This window comes from Sycon ciliatum, chromosome 3 (genome assembly GCF_964019385.1).
Source record: "Sycon ciliatum chromosome 3, ocSycCili1.1, whole genome shotgun sequence".
Classification (NCBI taxonomy): Eukaryota; Metazoa; Porifera; class Calcarea; order Leucosolenida; family Sycettidae; genus Sycon; species Sycon ciliatum.
In genome coordinates, this window is record NC_088645.1 from 7545058 (window position 1) to 7563244 (window position 18187).

The window sequence follows — 18187 nt, forward strand, 5'->3', positions numbered from 1 at the left end:
GTAAGCAGTAGATGCACAGTGCGACTGCCAGGCATCTCTGTCAGATGCCAACTGGCAATTCTCATGCAGAGACATACCAGTCCACGAAACGATATTGTCAGCAAAGGAAATCTTCGGACGACCACGCTTTCTCTTACCATCCACGACACCAAACATCACGTCACGTACAAGCTCGCAGCCAGATGGGCGGCATGTGTGCCCGAAATAGGTCAGTTTGCGTATCTTGACCCTGGCTAGCAGCTGTCTCTGTACTCCCAACTCCACCAGGATACTGTCATTTGTGCGCTTCTCCATCCAGGATACTCTGAGCAGACGTCGGTAGCACCACATTTCTGCTGCCTGTATTCGTCGTTCATCTGTCTTCCAGTCTACAATCTGGTAGAAATCAACGGCATTGAAGCTTAGGAAATTCCTCTGCCCGCTAGTAGCCCCGCTACATGCACAAACATGGTGTTAATGCACACACATGTATACACGTATTAGATAAACCTTGTTTTAGTTTACATAATGTGTTGATAGTTTGACAAAATGACAAAGGGTGGAGGTCACCATGTTCGGAAAAAAGTGACCTTTTACAACCATCCACACTTTCTCGGGTCACGAGCTGAGAAAGGGACACCATGGGCAGAAGTTGGAAGAAAAAGAGTTCAGAAAACATTTCGGATTAAAAATAACTACTCTTTTTATGTAGTTGAAGACACCACTGCAGTACTCTTTTTATGACTATTAAGGAGACATCCAGGAGCGATCGCAGGATACACGACTGACGTTAGGAGAGAAGTCTATAAACCGTAGGCTATGATTCCGAGACCTCCGGTCGGATGAGCCTCGCCAACCACATCGGCACATCGCCCCTACTCCCCTTTGTCTTGTTGTCCAGCGTCATTTCAGTTGTCCCCTTCCCCTGATTATTAGTAGGGCTGTGTTTTTTAGTAAAAAAAAAAAAAAAAAAAAAAAAAAAAAAAAAAAAAAAAACCAAAACCCTAGAATAAAGAGGGTCGGAACCGAGTCTAGGACACATACGGTTCCGATGGTCTCAACAGACCGAGGCTCTACCAACCCTGTGGATTTATTCCCGTAGCTATGCAGAAGACGTTACTTCAGTAACGTCTGGCGCTAGCCAGGGTCCACACAGCTTTAATTCCCGTAGCTATGCAGAAGACGTTACTTCAGTAACGTCTGGCGCTAGCCAGGGTCCACACAGCTTTAATTCCCGTAGCTATGCAGAAGACGTTACTTCAGTAACGTCTGGCGCTAGCCAGGGTCCACACAGCTTTAATTCCCGTAGCTATGCAGAAGACGTTACTTCAGTAACGTCTGGCGCTAGCCAGGGTCCACACAGCTTTAATTCCCGTAGCTACATGTATGCAGAAGACGTTACTTCAGTAACGTCTGGCGCTAGCCAGGATCCACACAGCTTTAATTCCCGTAGCTATGCAGAAGACGTTACTTCAGTAACGTCTGGCGCTAGCCAGGGTCCACACAGCTTTAATTTGGTATTTGTTTGTTTGTGTGTTTGTTTGTTTGTTTGTTTGTTTGTGTCACGCCTGGCGCTATCCGTATCTGACGGCAAAAAAGCATAGGATGTTATAAATTTTTCAATTCTCCTATTTTTTTTAGGCATATCCTGGGATTCGAACCCGCACTATCGCCCTACATGCATTCCCCCATACACTTCGCATTCATACCCATTCTTCCAAGTTGCTTCACGTTATTATCTTGCGTTTGAAAGCCCTATTTGAATATTGCGGGCAGCTAGACGGTGTCGTATTACCCTCGATCGTACCTGTCCCGTACCTATCCCCTACCGTACCGTGCCATCAAAGACGGCTGGCCACAATGCATATTCAAATAGGGCTTTCAAATGCAAGATCACAATGTGAAACAACTTGGAAGAATGGGTATGAATGCGAAGTGTATGGGGGAATGCATGTAGGGCGATAGTGCGGGTTCGAATCCCAGGATATGCCTGAAAAAATAGGAGAATTGAAAAATGTATAACATCCTATGCTTTTTTGCCATCAGATCACATTGTGAAACAACTTGGAAGAATTAGTATGTAGGCGAAGTGTATCGGGGATGCATGCAGGGCGCGCGATAGTGCGGGTTCGAATCCCAGGTTATGTCTTTAAAAAAAGAGGATTTTAAAAAAAATTTATAACATCCCTATGATCTTTTTTTGTCTAGGTCATCAAGGCAAAAAAGCATAGCGTAGGGCCCTGAGCTTCCAAGCTCTCTCGTTTGGTGTTTGTTTGTTTGTTTGTTTGTTTGTGTCACGCCTGGCGCTATCCCGTATCTGTCCCGTACCGTACCGTACCAGAAAAGACAGCTGGCCACAATATTTTTGTTTGTTTGTGCCATCGGCATGCCTGGCGCTATCCCGTACCTGATATCCCGGACCATCAAGAGTACGGTACCATCAAGATAATGAGTATATAATTATGTGTATTGGGGGAATGCATTCAGGCCGATAGTGCAGTAGCATTTTGTGTGGATTTGTGTGCGAGGCCGAGATCCCACTAGCAGGCTGGCTGGGTCGCCTGTCTACCAGCCTGGGAATCGCATGTAGGCCGATAGCATAATAATTATAACGTATAAATACAAGTAGATGTATAGCAAGGATTCGTATTATGTAAACGACTCCCTGCTGTATAGGGAGATTGTCTGGAAAGAAATACGAAGTAGGGAGACGAGGAAATGCAATTAGAATGGACGTTAGTTGCCGAATAGGTGACAGGATGCGTCAGCAAAACCAACCTTTGGAAGAGAGATCCCGTCGTCTCCAAAATAATCCTGAACGGGCGAGTTAATCGCCGGTCACAGGAAACGTCGGAAGAGAGATCCCGTCGAATCCAGAACGTCCGTGATCGGCAGAGTCAGCGCCGGTCACAGGAAACGTCGGAAGAGATATCCCGTCGACTCCAGAACATTCGTGATCAGCAGAGTTAGCGCCGGTCACAGGAAACGGCAGGACAGACATCGCGACGACTCCAGAACGCCCGTGATCGGCAGAGTCAGCGGCGGTCACTAGGGGTGTGCGGATAATGCTCAAAACGGTGGCAGATTCTGCTCGGAAAGCAGTGAAATTGGCAGAACCATACAAACCTATGGCGGGCAATTCCTCGAATTCTCCTCCATTTCTTTACCCACATACCAAAAATGCATGAAACTTACCAAAAAAGTACCGAATTTTGCCAATTTTTCTGCCGGCATTATCCGCATATGCCTGCCGTTCACAGGAAACGTCAGGACAGACATCCCGTCGACTCCCGAACGCCCGTGCTCGGCAGAAACGAGACAGGTAGGGGATAGCGCCAGGCATGCCGATGGCACAAACAAACAAAACATATTGTGGCCAGCTGTTTGTGGCCAGCTGTCTTTGATGGTACGGTACGGTACGGGACAAATACGGGATAGCGCCGGGCGTGACACAAAAAAATTAAAAATTAAAAATTAAAAATAAACAAAAAATATTAATCCCGTAGTAACGCAACAGACGTTACTTCAGTATCGTTTGGCGCTAGCCAGGGCTCACACAGCTTTGGCACGTCACATGCATGATGAGCAAGCAAAAAAGCATAGCGTAGGGCCCTGAGCTTCCAAGCTCTCTCGCTATGTAAACGACTCCCTGCTGTATGGGGAGATTTTCTGGAAAGAAATACGAAGTAAGGAGACGAGTAAATGCAATCAGAATGGATGTTAGTTGCCGTCAGTATAATAATAAGAAGAAGAAGAACGCCCGTGTTCGACAGAGTCAGCGCCGGTCCCATAGCTATGCAGAAGACATTACTTCAGTATCTCATTGAAACGTTTTTGGAATACAATGATGTAGCTAATCAAAGGAAAAAGCATTTCCATCAGCTCTAACAACATGCACGATGAGCTAGGCGACAAAGCATAGCGCAGGGCCCTGAGCTTCCAAGCTCTCTCGATTGGTGTTTGTGTGTTGTTTGTTTGTTTGTTTGTTTGTGTCCCGTATCTGTCCCGTATCTGTGACTACAAAGGCTCTACAGGATTGTACATAACAGCTGTCCACAATGTTTGCGGGCTCCTGTATCTGTCCCGTACCGTACCAATATTCGTCGTATTATGTATGTATACGACTCCCTGATGTAGAGGGAGATTTGGAAAGAAATAGGGAGACGAGGAGGAAATTAAATTAGAATAGACGCCGAATAGGTGATGGGATGCGTCAGCATAAACATACATGTACTTTGGAAGAGAGATCCCGTCGTCTCCAAAATAAGCGTGAACGAGCGATTCAGCGCCGGTCACAGGAAACGTCGGAAGAGAGATCCCGTCGACTCCAGAACCCCCGTGATCGGCAGAGTCCGCCGGTCCCAGGCAACGTCAGGACAGACATCATGAGTCCAGAACGCCCGTGATCGGCAGAGTCTAAGCCGGTCCCAGGAAACGTCAGGACAGACATCCCGTCGAGTCCAGAACGCCCGTGATCGGCAGAGTCAGCGCCGGTCCCAGTGAACGCCAGGACAGACATCCCGTCGACGCGCAGAAAAACTAATTCTGCAGCCTCTTTTGCCGTCGGACAGGATACGAATTATAGGAGACTGTAAAGTTATGTAATGTCCAAATTTCCACGTGAGCAGCAGGTCACTCGCGTTGATTTTTCGACGTGCGAGCCAAACAACGCGAGCTGAACATTCGCGTCGCAGACATCCGGTCGACGCGCAGAAAAACTAAATCTGCAGACTCTTTTGCCGTCGGACAGGGTACGTATTTTAGGAGACTGCTGAGTTATGTAATGTGCTCCACAGGCAACCATGCATTCGGCGTCGTCATTGGCTCAACCGGTCAATGTACATGTATTACTACAAAAGGCCAGAAAATCCGATTACTGTATTAAAATCAACTAATTTTCGCTGGCGATTTAATTTCGCTGATTTCGCAGCTTGGTACCAACCGGCCAAAGTAAATCGCAGGCCAAAGTTTTTCATATAGGCAAATGATGCATGATTGAGCAATGGATGCATGTGAGAGCAAAAATACCGATCGATTTCAAATTTGACGTGAAATTGCGCGTCACGTCGGAAATAACGTGCATCTTAACCTCTCTAATAGAGAGGTTTCTATTTCTCATCGGCCAAAATTTGTTGATTTACAGTATAAGGAGATAAAAAGAAAAGAAGGAGCAAACCAAAAGTAGATAAATTATTAGAGAAATATCAATCCGCAATAAATTCTGCAAATACGTTTGCCTCAGTTCTTATAACATGTACGATGAGCATGGCAAAAAAGCATAAAAGCATAGCGTAGGGCCCTTAGCTTCCAAGCTCTCTCGTTTGGTGTTTGGTTGTTTGTTTGTTTGTTTGTGTCACGCCTGGCGCTATCCCGTATCTGTCCCGTACTGTACCGTACCAGCAAAGACAGCTGGCCACAATATTTTTGTTTGTTTGTGCCATCTACATGCCTGGCGCTATCCCGTACCTGTCCCGTACCATCAAGAGTACGGTAACATCAAGAGAATGAGTATATATGCGAAGTGTATCGGGGGGAATGCATTCAGTGCAGTAACATTTTGTGTGGATTTGTGTGCGAGGCCGAGATCCCACTAGCAGGCTGGCTGGGCCGCCTGTCGACCAGCCCGAGAATCGCATGTAGGCGGATAGCATAATAATTATAACGTATATACAGTCATGTAGATGTATAGTAGGGAGTCATATTATGTAAACGACTCCCTGCTGTATTAGGAGATTTTCTGAAAAAAAAATACGAAGTAGGGAGACGAGTAAATGCAATCAGAATGGATGTTAGTTGCCGTCAGTATAATAATAAGAAGAAGAAGAACGCCCGTGATCGGCAGAGTCAGCGCCGGTCCCAGGAAACGTCAGGACAGACATCCCGTCGACTCCAGAACGCCCGTAATCGGCAGAGTCAGCGCCGGTCCCATAGCTATGCAGAAGACGTTACTTGTACTTCAGTATCTCATTGAAATGTTTTTGCAATACAATGGTGTAGCTAATCAAAGGAAAAAGCATTTCCATCAGTTCTAACAACATGCACGATGAGCTAGGCAACAAAGCATAGCGCAGGGCCCTGAGCTTCCAAGCTCTCTCGTTTGGTATTTTGTGTTTTTGTTTGTTTGTTTGTTTGTGTCACGCCTGGCGCTATCCCGTATCTGTCCCGTACTGTACCGTACCATCAAACACAACTGGCCACATACAGCTGGCCGCAATATTCAAATAGGGCTTTCAAACTCAAGATCATAACGTGAAGCAACTTGGAAGAATGGGTATGAATGCTAAGTGTATTGGGGAATGCATGTGGGGCAATAGTGTGGGTTCGAATCCCAGGATATGCCTGAAAAAAAATAGGAGAATTGAAAAATTTATAACATCCCTATGCTTTTTTTGCCGTCATCAAGGCGGTAGACGGTGTCGTATTACCCTCGATCGTACCTGTCCCGTACCAATCCCGTACCGTACCGTTCCATCAAAGACCACAATGCATATTCAAATAGGGCTTTCAAATGCAAGATCATAACGTGAAGCAACTTGGAAGAATTAGTATGTATGCGAAGTGTATCGGGTGATGCATGCAGGGCGCGCGATAGTGCGGGTTCGAATCCCAGGTTACGTCTCTTAAAAAAGGAATTTTTTAAAGAATTTATAACATCGCTATGCTTTTTTTCGTCTAGGTCATCAAGGCAAAAAGCATAGCGTAGGGCCCTGAGCTTCCAAGCTCTCTCGTTTATTTATTTATGGATTCCCCAAAGGCCTAGGTCTAAGTCGAGGGGTCTCCGTTCATGGCTTACTGGGAATATATCTGCTAGTCTGCAAAATTATAACATTATAGATTGAGAAGAAGAAGGGTTTAACAAATGCGTTCTGTAGAAATCAGCCATAACATTCGTTACTATGTTACAGAAACTCTGGAAGAAATGAAACCAGCGGGTTCAAAGCGGGTGTTGGCAAAGATGGTACGGACACGAGACACAAAGCAATAACTATTTTGGGTGGTTCTTATGTCAGTGGGGAGAAAATTCCAGGTGGCAGCGGTAACAAAGAGGAAAGTGGCACGCGAGTAGGTGTTCGCCCTGGCAGGCGGGACAAGTTGTAGAAGGCGCCGCGCGCTGGTGGAGAGACTAGCCCAGCTCCATAAGGGCAGTAGTCTGGTGGTGGACCAGGTGATGGAGCCAGGCCTGGGCGGATAATGCTAGCATTATAAGTAGCATTATACTGTGCGATTTGCAACGAGTACTATGCTAGCATTATAACACTACATTTCCGCAAAAGTGGCATTATACTCAAATGGCCCTTAGCTTACTTCTGCGAAATCCAGGCTTAGGGTGAAAATCATTTTTTTGAGAAAAATGATGTTTTGTGTCGCGTGGACGCTCGAGTGCAGTGAAGTGGAACCAAAGAGAATCTCGCTTGTTTGAAGAAGTAGCAGTCATGGCAGGAAGGGTTTCAGCAGTCAGGGAAGTCAAAGGACTTCCGGTAGAATATTCCCTGCTACTCCTCTAGTCACAACGAAGAGTTTTTGAGCTGATCGAACGGATTCCATCTCCTACACTCAGAGATGGCGAAATTTCTGCGCTAGCTGCTGCTTGCGGTAAATGGTGAAGAAATCGTCTCCAGTTAGAGTCGTGATGGCGATAGCGAGGAGCACCTGGACGACATCGATCCAGCCAATCGAAGTACGGAGATACTAGCTGTTTCTGGGCCTCACACAACGGGAACACGCGCAGCAGAGCTCATACGTTTGCAGCAAGTTCACCAGGAAAAAGGCTTGAAGCGCAGTGTGAAAACTGTTTTGAATTAAAGTCCTTGGTGATGAAGTGCTACTGAATGCCAGGCGAATGAGCGAGCAGAACGAGAGGCCTCCACTCGAGACTTTCCTCGCTGGACAGCTAGCTGCAAGGGATTGTATGGAGCAATAGCAGCGTAAAATTAGCATTATGATCATGATTTTCTAGCATTTTCCATGCCGTCTACGCAGAACTACGAAACGTGCACAATACTGCCCAAACCAAGCCATTTTCCCTTACTTACTACTGGTGAATTGCTGGCATTACAGAGGAACAGCAACATTACAAGTAGCATCATGATACAGTTTTTTCTGGCATTGCCATTAGCATGATCCCGCAAAATAACTAGCATTATCCGCCCAGGCCTAGATGGAGCTCCTGGAGGCATGGTTGCAGAAAGGTCACTGTTTCCGAACACGGTGTCCTCCATCTTGTTTCATGCTATCGAACTATCAACACATGTCTACACCAGGGAGTCGTAAAATACCGGTGTTTGACGACTCCCTGGTCTACATGTAGTAGCGGCATCACTAGTGCACTGCGGGTTCGTGCATCTAAAGGTAAAAAAAATATTTTAAAAAATAAAATAAAGGTAACACCGTGTACATGCAGTATTGAAAACCATCCACGTGACCTGTCCAGTGAAGAACATCATCATGTGACCAAGCCGCTTTTACGGGCAACAATATTATGAATATAAAACGCAAGGTATTGTAAGAGCAATTTTCTGAAAATAATGTTAAAACACGAAATATAAAAATGCATTATCACACCGTAGCCACTTTTATGGGCAAATTGAAGAACATCATCATCATCATCATCATCATCATCATCATCATCATCATCATGTGACCAAGCCGCTTTTACGGGCAACAATATTATGAATATAAAACGCAAGGTATTGTAAGAGCAATTTTCTGAAAATAATGTTAAAACACGAAATATAAAAATGCATTATCACACCGTAGCCACTTTTATGGGCAAATTCCAATACAAGGCAATAAGAAAACGAGGATGAAGTTAACCTTTTAACCCAAAGAAAAGACAAGAGATTTCAACAATCGAACTACAAATATAAAAAACAAACATCAGGTCATAAAAACTACTTTAAAACATAACCAAATGACAGCAAAGCGTGGAGAATGAGATTGATCATCATCATCATCATCATCATCATCATCATCATCATCATTGGAAACGGCCTCTTGTACGGGCTTGAAACGGTGATAACCGAGATTATGTGCAAAAGTCGTGATAGATATTCAGGTAAAAATATGACATTTAACAGTTGAATGATTAGTACCAAGTAGATATTCAAATGCTGATTATTTTACCAGATAGATATTGAATGACAGATGATGTTACTTTACCAAATAGTTATTTAAAAAATGTGATGTTATCCATAGTGATATTGTTGAGAGGCATAGCATAAAAATTCACTATGCGGCCAAACGACACTGGGCCACAAAGGAATTCACCCGCCGTCTGTTATAAGACCCTCGGCAACCACGAAAGCACGTAATGGCCCACCTCAAGAGGCAAAACGACAGGCGGGTACGCAACATACCCATGACAACAGGATATTTGAGATCCTGGCTTCTCTCTACAAAGAGAGAGGCAAGAGACTTTAGGAATTGAGTTGTCTCAGGCCCGCTGAAACCATAAGTCGAGAACACCAGTGGGGTGAACGATCCTCGCTCGACATTCACAACGCGGCTGGCATATTGATTCTTTTTTGCCCGTTCATGGGACTTCAGCTGACTCAAGGCTTTTGATCGAGACAACACGGACGCTGCGGGATGGGTAATCCGCACATCAAAAAAAGCGTCTTGTTGCCACGACCAAAAGCCCCGAGCCCGCACGTCAAGACGAGCCTCAGTACTTCTGTTGAGCGAACGCCCTCCTGGTAGATCCTCATCACCGCACGGCAATAATCTAGGCTCGGTCTCGACGTCAACAACACCTGCCTCTCTCAGGAGACCGGCGACAAGGTCTCTCACCTCGTTGTGCCTGGCGATTGTGTACCCACCAGTAGCGCAAGTGAGGGCGTGTGCGGGACTGAGATCCACTCCACACACGCATTTCTCCGGCAGTCCACTCAATCTGTGACCATACCGGATGCATAGAGCGTCCCGGAAATCTGATTTCTTTAAAATTGTTCCATGCTGCCAGCGGGGAGCCACCGTCAGCCACGATGATAGACCCTTCTCATTTGCGACTTCTACCAAAAACTGCTGCTCGGCAGTCAAGCATGGCTTGATATCGGCTTGGCGACGACATACATCCCCGATCCTGGCCGCCCGCGTTGTTCTTGCAATGTGCCGTGCATCGCCCACTGCATCACGAACCGGATCATGTGTCAAGATTAATTGATCCGGATTCGCCAGCACACCAATATTTCCATCAGGCTGTGCGATTTTCTCCTGGGCTTCCATCTGTGGCACACAGGAAACGTCAGGAGGGCTTGTGTAATTGCCGGTCAGCAGCAGCTGTACCAGAGGCTTGGTCACTGCCCTTGACGCAATAAATTCAGCAGGTGCACTAGCCGCCAGAACGGGAATGGCAAGGCCACCATACCGGACGGGGAATGTCAACAGCTCTCTCTCAGGACTATCAGGACGGACACCATCGCCAAGTAGAGCCGGAAGCAGACGTTCATCAATCACGGTGTCGATCGCCGTCAGGAGCTCTGGAGAACATGGCGAACAACGAATGTGATAGGTCCAGGAGCTCGACAAACCTTTAGTTAATACGCTATAGGCTGCCTGTGGCTGTGTGGTTGCCATTGAAGACAATGTATCCAATACCCGTCCCCACTTCTGGACACGCCGCTCCATAAAGGAAGAACAAAAATCCTCGCTGCCAATCACGCCTCCAAGATATCGGTTACCATCAGTTGTGATGACGACGCCAGAGCCCTGGAACTGTAGCCGAGCATCCTGTTCATACTGAGGCTTTACAAGGAGAACGGTTTTCTTGGGATTCGGGAAATACCCATAGCCTGGACCAATCTGACTGATATCATTCCAATATGACCATAGTGATGGTATCCTACCTCCGGCTGAATCGTCATCTGCATACCATCCCTGCTTTACTGATACGTTGGTATCCCGAAGTCGCCTGATCAACGGGACTGTCGCAAGAGCGTAAATAGCCATGGCCAACGGATCCCCCTGGCAGGTCCCTTCGCGGGACAGAATCTCACCACCTCCCGAGACAAAGAGGCGGATCGGGCTGCCATAGGTGTTGCTGAAGATCTTGGACATAGCAGGGCACACGCGCGGTACATTATGCAGAGCCGCCTTCCTGTTGAGTGAATTAAACGCATTGCTAGCATCCACAAACAGGACGCCCTCAACGTCATCCTGTTGGAACAGCTCTTGAGCCGCGTGCACACCAGCCTCGCATGCGAATGGAATGCCGATGCACAGCTGGAAAGGAGCCGTAGCCTGGCGTACATCCACCTCAAGCACTCGCATGACGGCACGGCACACAATCCGTCGAAATGCCTCCCCTACGGCAATTGGGCGTACACCAGGGCGCTTGTCCAATGGGATCAGACGAGCAGCTGTAAACGCCACGAGATGCTCCGAGTCGAGGGTCTCTGAGCATAAACAATGAGCAAACTTAGCGAGGGCCGTGCAGAGGCTGTCTGAGGACTTTCGGTAACAAGTGAGCATTCTACACCATGCCTCAGAGTCCAGTCCCGACGGTCCCGAAGAGCCCTGCATCTGTCGAGCAAGCCGTCGGATGAGCTCTGGTGTGATCTTCTGGAATACGATGTTGTTAATCTGGTCAATATTGTTGTCAAGGAGAACCGAAGCAGGCGGCTCAGCAGCAGGCGGATGTTTTTGCAGCAGAGTCTCCTGCACTGTGGCTCCAGTCTCCTCATCCACCACGTCTGTCATGCCCATCACGCTACTCGAGGACTCACTTGACAAATACCGAATCGCAGACTGTATTTTTCACTGTATCATCATCATCATCATCATCATCATCATCATCATCTGCGTTGCCGAAAAAAAAAATAATAATAGTAAAATTTTAAAAAATAATAATAATATACGGCATTATGCAGCTGTGTAAGCAGTATAGATGCACAGTAGGCCTAGCCCAAATTTGCCGGCAATTCTTCCAGCAAAATATCGAAATTTCCCACGAAAAGAAATTGCCAGCAAATTCCGAGCAAAATATCGAATTTACAGAGGATCCGGGTGTGTTTTGGCAATTCTATTCTACTTTCTTTGGTTTCATTGGGCCAACGTCGTGCTGAAATAGCTCGTGCAGGTTGTCAGGGGTACATAAATTTGAAATCATGCTACAAAATCCCGGTTAAATCCGTAATACTGACACCATTTTCAGTTTTGCTTTCCTCATCAGAGTCACCATCCACTTTTACCAAAGTAGACGGTTCATTTGAAGCTATTTTTGCCACAAAGCAGGAGCAAAATGGAGCAAAATATCGGAAACGAAAGGCAATGCCAAGCAAAATATGGAAAGTGCTTGGGCAAAATTTGCCGGCAAAATATCGAAGCGCCCCGAGCAAATTTGGGCTAGGCCTAATGCACAGTGAAGAGCATGGAGTATAGGAAATAGGTACGAGTACGGGCACTACTTGTACTCTTTGTACAAACGTTGTACAAACGACAGAAAGAATTCTACTGCCCGGATGAATAATAAGCCTGCATACAAAACGAGTCGTACAACTGGATACTCCCTGCATCAGCTACATACAACTCGGTTGCTCTCGCCTATTCACTGACCACGCGGTGCGGCGCAGCAATACTGTTAGATCACCTAAGTATCGTCTTAGTCATGGAGATACGTCTTGACGGGGCAGCACATATCCACGGACACACACGAAAATAAGGTAGGTGCAACAATTGTAAGCTCATGCCGATGCTTTCGAAAACCCTTGGCTAGAGTAGAAGAAAGGTATTCCTGTTTAAAAACATTTTGAAGGACGCTTCACGCAGCTTCTTTGCACTTGAATAGTTTGCAGGTGTAGGCAGGTTGCCTGCAAACTATTCAAGTATTCCTGATTCCCTAATCTATTTCTGTAACTCGCTTATGGGCCACTGATTCCGAGCCTAGCTTGAACTAGAAAACATGCTGATGGCGCAGAGGAGGATGACTGGCGAGCGCTGCCGGGGAAGATATGTTGTGTCAGGCCTGAGTCAACATAACATTACGATATTATGTGGGCCGTTTTCGTGAAATTAGAGAACCACAGAAGCCAATTAGAAGAGATTGGGTATCAGTACAGCAGGAAGGTCATGTACCGATGAGGGGCTAGAGATGGGAGGGAATTCATGACTTTGTTAGTCAACCTCTGGACAGCATACTGTATTGTTGTTGTTGTTGTTGTCGTTGTTGTTGTTGTTGTCGTTGTCGTTGTCGTTGTCGTTGTCGTTGTCGTTGTTATTGTCGTTGTTGTTGTCGTTGTTGTTGTTGTTGTTGTTGTTGTTGTTGTTGTTGTTGTAGCTGTTGCTGCTGCTGCTGCTGTAGCTGTTGCTGCTGTTGCTGTTGTTGCTGTTGTTGCTGTTGTTGCTGTTGTTGCTGTTGCTGCTGTTGTTGCTGTTGTTGCTGTTGTTGCTGTTGTTGTTGTTGTTGTTGTTGTTGTTGTTGTTGCATCTTGTGCGCTCTGGTCTTTCTTCTCTTTCGGCTTTTCTTCGTTGGGAGGTGGGTGTGTGATTCCTAAGTTTACATTTTGTAACGACAGAATCTATCGCAATGACGTATTGTGACACACTAAGTAGATCTGAAAGGGGCATAAAATATCAAAGTCCTAGTTCTCTAAGTGCGAGAAGTAGAGTGGGCTTTCAAATTTGGGCCAATTGCTATTGTGAATTTGTGTTTGTCCTGTTTGCTATAGATGAAACCGCCGAGAGGCAACAATCCCGCCAGTAAAGCTGGCAAACAGGTGCCCCCTACGCCAAAGACAGTTGTCCCGGCACGAGCTGGCACTCCAGCATCCCAGGGCCCATCTGGTACCCCAACGAACGCTGTACCGCCTGTTGCACTACGGGGCCGAAAAGTGGTGGAGAGCCGCCAGCAGTTTAACCAGCGCAAGATGGACGCTGGCTCGCCACCCTTAACGGGCCCTGTGAAATTTGAACAGTATCTCCCTAACGCAAAACCGAAGTCAGCCATCAAGTCAAAAGCCACCAATCCTGTGGGTGAAATGGATTTCGACCAGTGTAACGATAACAGCCCTGCATATCGTACTGCAGCAGTGAGCCCGGATCGGCCGCCTGGCAAGAATCCATCTTTTCTCCGTGGAAGAGGACAGCCGGCTGCGCGAACACCTGAAGAAGGAGAAGTGTGTGGCAAGGACTTGAAGGCGCCGAACTTTTCGCCGCACGCCACCAGCACACCGCGAAAGAACCTACGTCCCCCCAACGCACCGTCTCGCTTCCTGAAGGTCCCCGGCCCTAGTAAAGACGTCATGGACAAAATTGGGAAGCTTCCCGAAGCTCCACGCGGGACAATCAGCAACGGAACACCGCATCCCACCAAGCAGCTTGGTCACGTGGTGCTAAAGAACCCAATGGGTCAGAGGATAATGCCGCGACCCAGACCGACCACGTTAACACTGGGACCGGACCCTCACAAACCTCGTAAAAAACCTCCAAACAAACCTCCCAGCAAGCCCGGAGTACCGGAACCACCGCCACCCAAATGGGTTTGATTTATTTGAATTCGGTATCTCAACAGTACATTGTACAACTTGGGAAGATCCGAATGACATAGATACATAAACATAAAAGTGGAGTAGGTGCTACAGTTGATCATTTTATCGCAGATTGTGGGACTAAACAAATACCAGTACGCAAGTACACAAGAAATAAAAGCTGAATAAATACGACTGCATGACATTGGAGAAAAGCACCAATTAGAGCAAAACAAAGCGACACATCACTCATCGAAAACATTTTCAAGAAGGAGCTGTTTTAACCGGGTACATTGTGGCCCGTCATTAAGAAGGCAGGCAAGATGGGCGTTAAATGCAGAAGACGTATTGCAAGACTTCATTTCGAAGGGCAGAGCATTCCAAAGTAAAGCAATCCTACTAGACAATGAGCGATACCCGCATGCAGTCTTATATGGGCATAACGAAAGATTATTTGCAGAAGAGCCGCGAGTGGTGTAAGCAGGTGTACTGTGCCTACAAAATAGAGAATCTAAACTGGCAACCGGGTGAGCTACTTTTACACTGAAAGATAAATTTAATGAACAAATGTAAGAAACGGTGGTCCAGAGGACATAGCTTAAGAGAGTGGTAAAGGGGGTCCACGTCAGCACAGTAATGGGCACCACAGGCAGCTCGGATCGCACGACGGTGAACAGCAAATAGGCGCCCACGGTCTTTTGCAGATAAGCAGGGTAAGAACGATTGAAATGCAAATTCTAGATCAGATTGAATTACGCATAGCACATAAAGGCGACAAGCGCACGGGGACAGTTGACGAAAAGAACGCCGTAGACCACCAATTTTGCGTGACACCTTGGCAACAAGCTTATCACAATGAGGTGTGAACGAGAGCTTGTTGTCAATTACAACCCCCAGACAGCGAGCACTGGACACTTCTGTCAGCACTTTACCATTGATACAGATAGTGGGCGTGGGACAGACCGGCCAGCGCTTGGGAGCGATGAACATTACAACAGTCTTATTCTCATTGATAGTCAGGCCAAGTTGCTGAAGATCAGTAGCGAGTGCTGATAACGTGTGGGAAACTAAATCTGCAGCCTCCTTTGCCGTCGGACAGGATGCGTACACCGTTTTGTCGTCCGCAAAAGCGAGCAATTTCGTCCCGGATGTGTCAGCAGTTGCAGGAAGGCGGCGAACATAGATGTTAAACAGAGTTGGGCCCAAGACACTGCCTTGCGGGACCCCACGAGTGACAGGTAGAAATGGAGAGACCTCACCGCACCTGAGGACCCGCTGGGCTCTGCCAGAAAGGTAGGATTTAAACCATGAGAGTGCTGATCCGCTGATACCAATCTCGTGCAAAGCCAAGAGTAGCTGCTGATGCTGCACACGATCGAACGCTTTACTAAGGTCAACAAACGCGACAGCAGAGGTCAGGCTCTGGTCCCGAGCAAGACACCAGTCATTAATTGCGAAAGAGAGCAGTTGATGGACGGAGCGATTTGGGCGGAACCCAAATTGGTGATCATGTAGGAATGCAGTCGAGTCCAGGTGACAGAATAGTTGCGACATTACCACGGATTCCAACACTTTGGACAGGATCGACGTCAGCGAAACTGGGCGGTAGCTCGTTGCGTTGTGGACGTCGGTCTGAGCGGATTTTGGGATCGGGGTGATGTTGGCTCGCTTAAAGGCAGAAGGAAACACTCCACTGCTAAGAGACGCGCTGAAGATTTGTGCCGAAGAAGGCGCCAAGGAGGACGCCATGGCCTTGAGGAAACCAGGCAGAAGGCCATCTGGACCCGGTGCCTTGCACGGTATAAGGGAGCGAAGAGCACGCTCTACCTCTGTAGTGCTGACCCGATCGAAAGAGGTCAATGCATCTTCAAGGACCGGTCCAGACGGCAGGTCGTACGTGCTTGTGGGGCCGTGGACTATAGCATGGAAGTGGTCATTCAGGTTAGGTGCAAGAATGGGAGACGACTTTGGTTTACGCTTTGTCACATAGTTGATTGTAGCCCATAAGCGACGCGGAGATTTTCTGTATTCGGCACAAATTCTCTGATAGTGCTGGTTCCGCAGACGACGATAGAGATTGTTACATTGGGTGCGAAGGCGCTGAAAGCTGTTGTAAAGCTTGGTGTCTGTGGAGCCTCCCTTGCGCCACGTGCGAAAGGCCGCTTTGCGCCTCCGAATTAGTGCTTGTAGCTCTTACGTAACAAAGGGGCACTTTCGACGAGGAGCATGTCGGTAATGCTTAGACGGTTTATATGGCGCTACCAAATCCAGCACTGAGTCAACTTTACTTGTCCATTCGTCAACCATACTATTCACGCTGGAAGAGAGAGAGAAAGTACAGAGGTTTGCGGACTCTAAGAGGGTCTCCAATTGCTTGATATCGGTGTTGGAAAAGTCCCAACTGGGCAGGCGCTGGTTGCAGTCAGTCGGGAAAGAGTAGGGGTCGGAGGTGGTCAAGGTTGCACATACCAAACAGTGATCGGAGTGCTCAAAGTCATGAACAATACCGCCTGAGACAGCATCTGTATTACTTAGAATGTAGTCAATTGACGATGACGACTTCGGACAAACACGAGTTGGGTCGTGAATACAGTTTAGAAAGTTAAAGGGCAAAAGAAAGTTGGTAAGGAGAGACGAGTAGAGCTGGAATGTAGGTTGGAGAGAATCCACGTTCAGGTCAACCATGAGCACCAACGAGTTACCCTGGAGTTCTGTCAGTTCCTGCGCCAGGGAAGTCCAAAACGATGCTGGGGAATTCGGGGTCTGTAGAGGCAACCAAGATGGAAGGGAGCAGCATTGCGTCGCCGGCGAGATGTAAGCCAGAGCATTTCAAAATTATTTGAGCTTTGTAGCAAGTGCCGGGTAAAGCCAAGTCTAGTGCTGCTGTACACACAGACACCTCCCGCCTTGCGTCAGGGGACTGAAAGACCACTAAGGCAAGGGCAGCTTCGTGGACACTCTCGGTCGCGCCGGAACAGCGTGTACCCGTCAATAGCTAGTTCTGAGTCAGCAACTGTATTGTCAAGCCAGGTTTCAGTAATAGCGAGAACATCCAGGGAATGGTCGGAGATGAGGGATTGAATTTCATGGAGTTTATGTCTGAGGCTACGCACATTTAAATGACCGATATTGATGTTATGATTAGTATGATGACTGGGTAGAGATATTGGTGGTGGAGGATGTGATCTGGGGGTGAACGGTGGTGCGAGTGGATTTAGAGGAGACATGTTTACTGATTGGAACCGTGGGCGACTCGATCAGTCTCCCAATACCACTTCCGCACAGTGAAATCCTCGGGCCAGAACTCCTTGTCCAACACTTTCGCCGTGTACGTTTCAGGGACCACCAGGTGTGCGTACGAAAGTCCGAAGTACTTTGTTGCGGAAATGGAGCACTTGATAACTTCCACTTGCTTCTTCTGACACCATTTCGCGATAGCGTCAGCTGAGCAGCTGGGATCAATGTTTCCCACATGGATTGCACTGCATTTCACACGGCGACCTGCAACGAGACGGTCAGACGTGCCAGAGGGTTGTTTGGGCGGCTTGTGGTAATATGATACCACTCTGGTTTTCTGTGGGACTGACTGGGCTGGGTTAGGGCTTGTACGACGTGAGTGTACACTAGAGCTAGAGGGGGTCCGGAAGATTGCAGGGTAGCAGCATAGGATTGCGCACCATAGTCCCCGTTTCATCAAGTGGCGTGTATGTGCATGTGTTTGACCTTTTGCAAGGTGCGTGCCTCCC

General features: G+C 47.4%; 1 protein-coding gene across 1 annotated transcript; it reads left to right on the forward strand.

Annotated features, from left to right (window-relative positions):
- The first annotated feature begins 13643 nt into the window (after positions 1-13643).
- On the forward strand, positions 13644-14459 carry LOC135812810 (uncharacterized). Its single transcript, XM_065326026.1, has one exon. It carries the CDS (start codon positions 13644-13646, stop codon positions 14457-14459), a length of 816 nt encoding a protein of 271 aa, XP_065182098.1.
- Positions 14460-18187: the final 3728 nt, after the last annotated feature.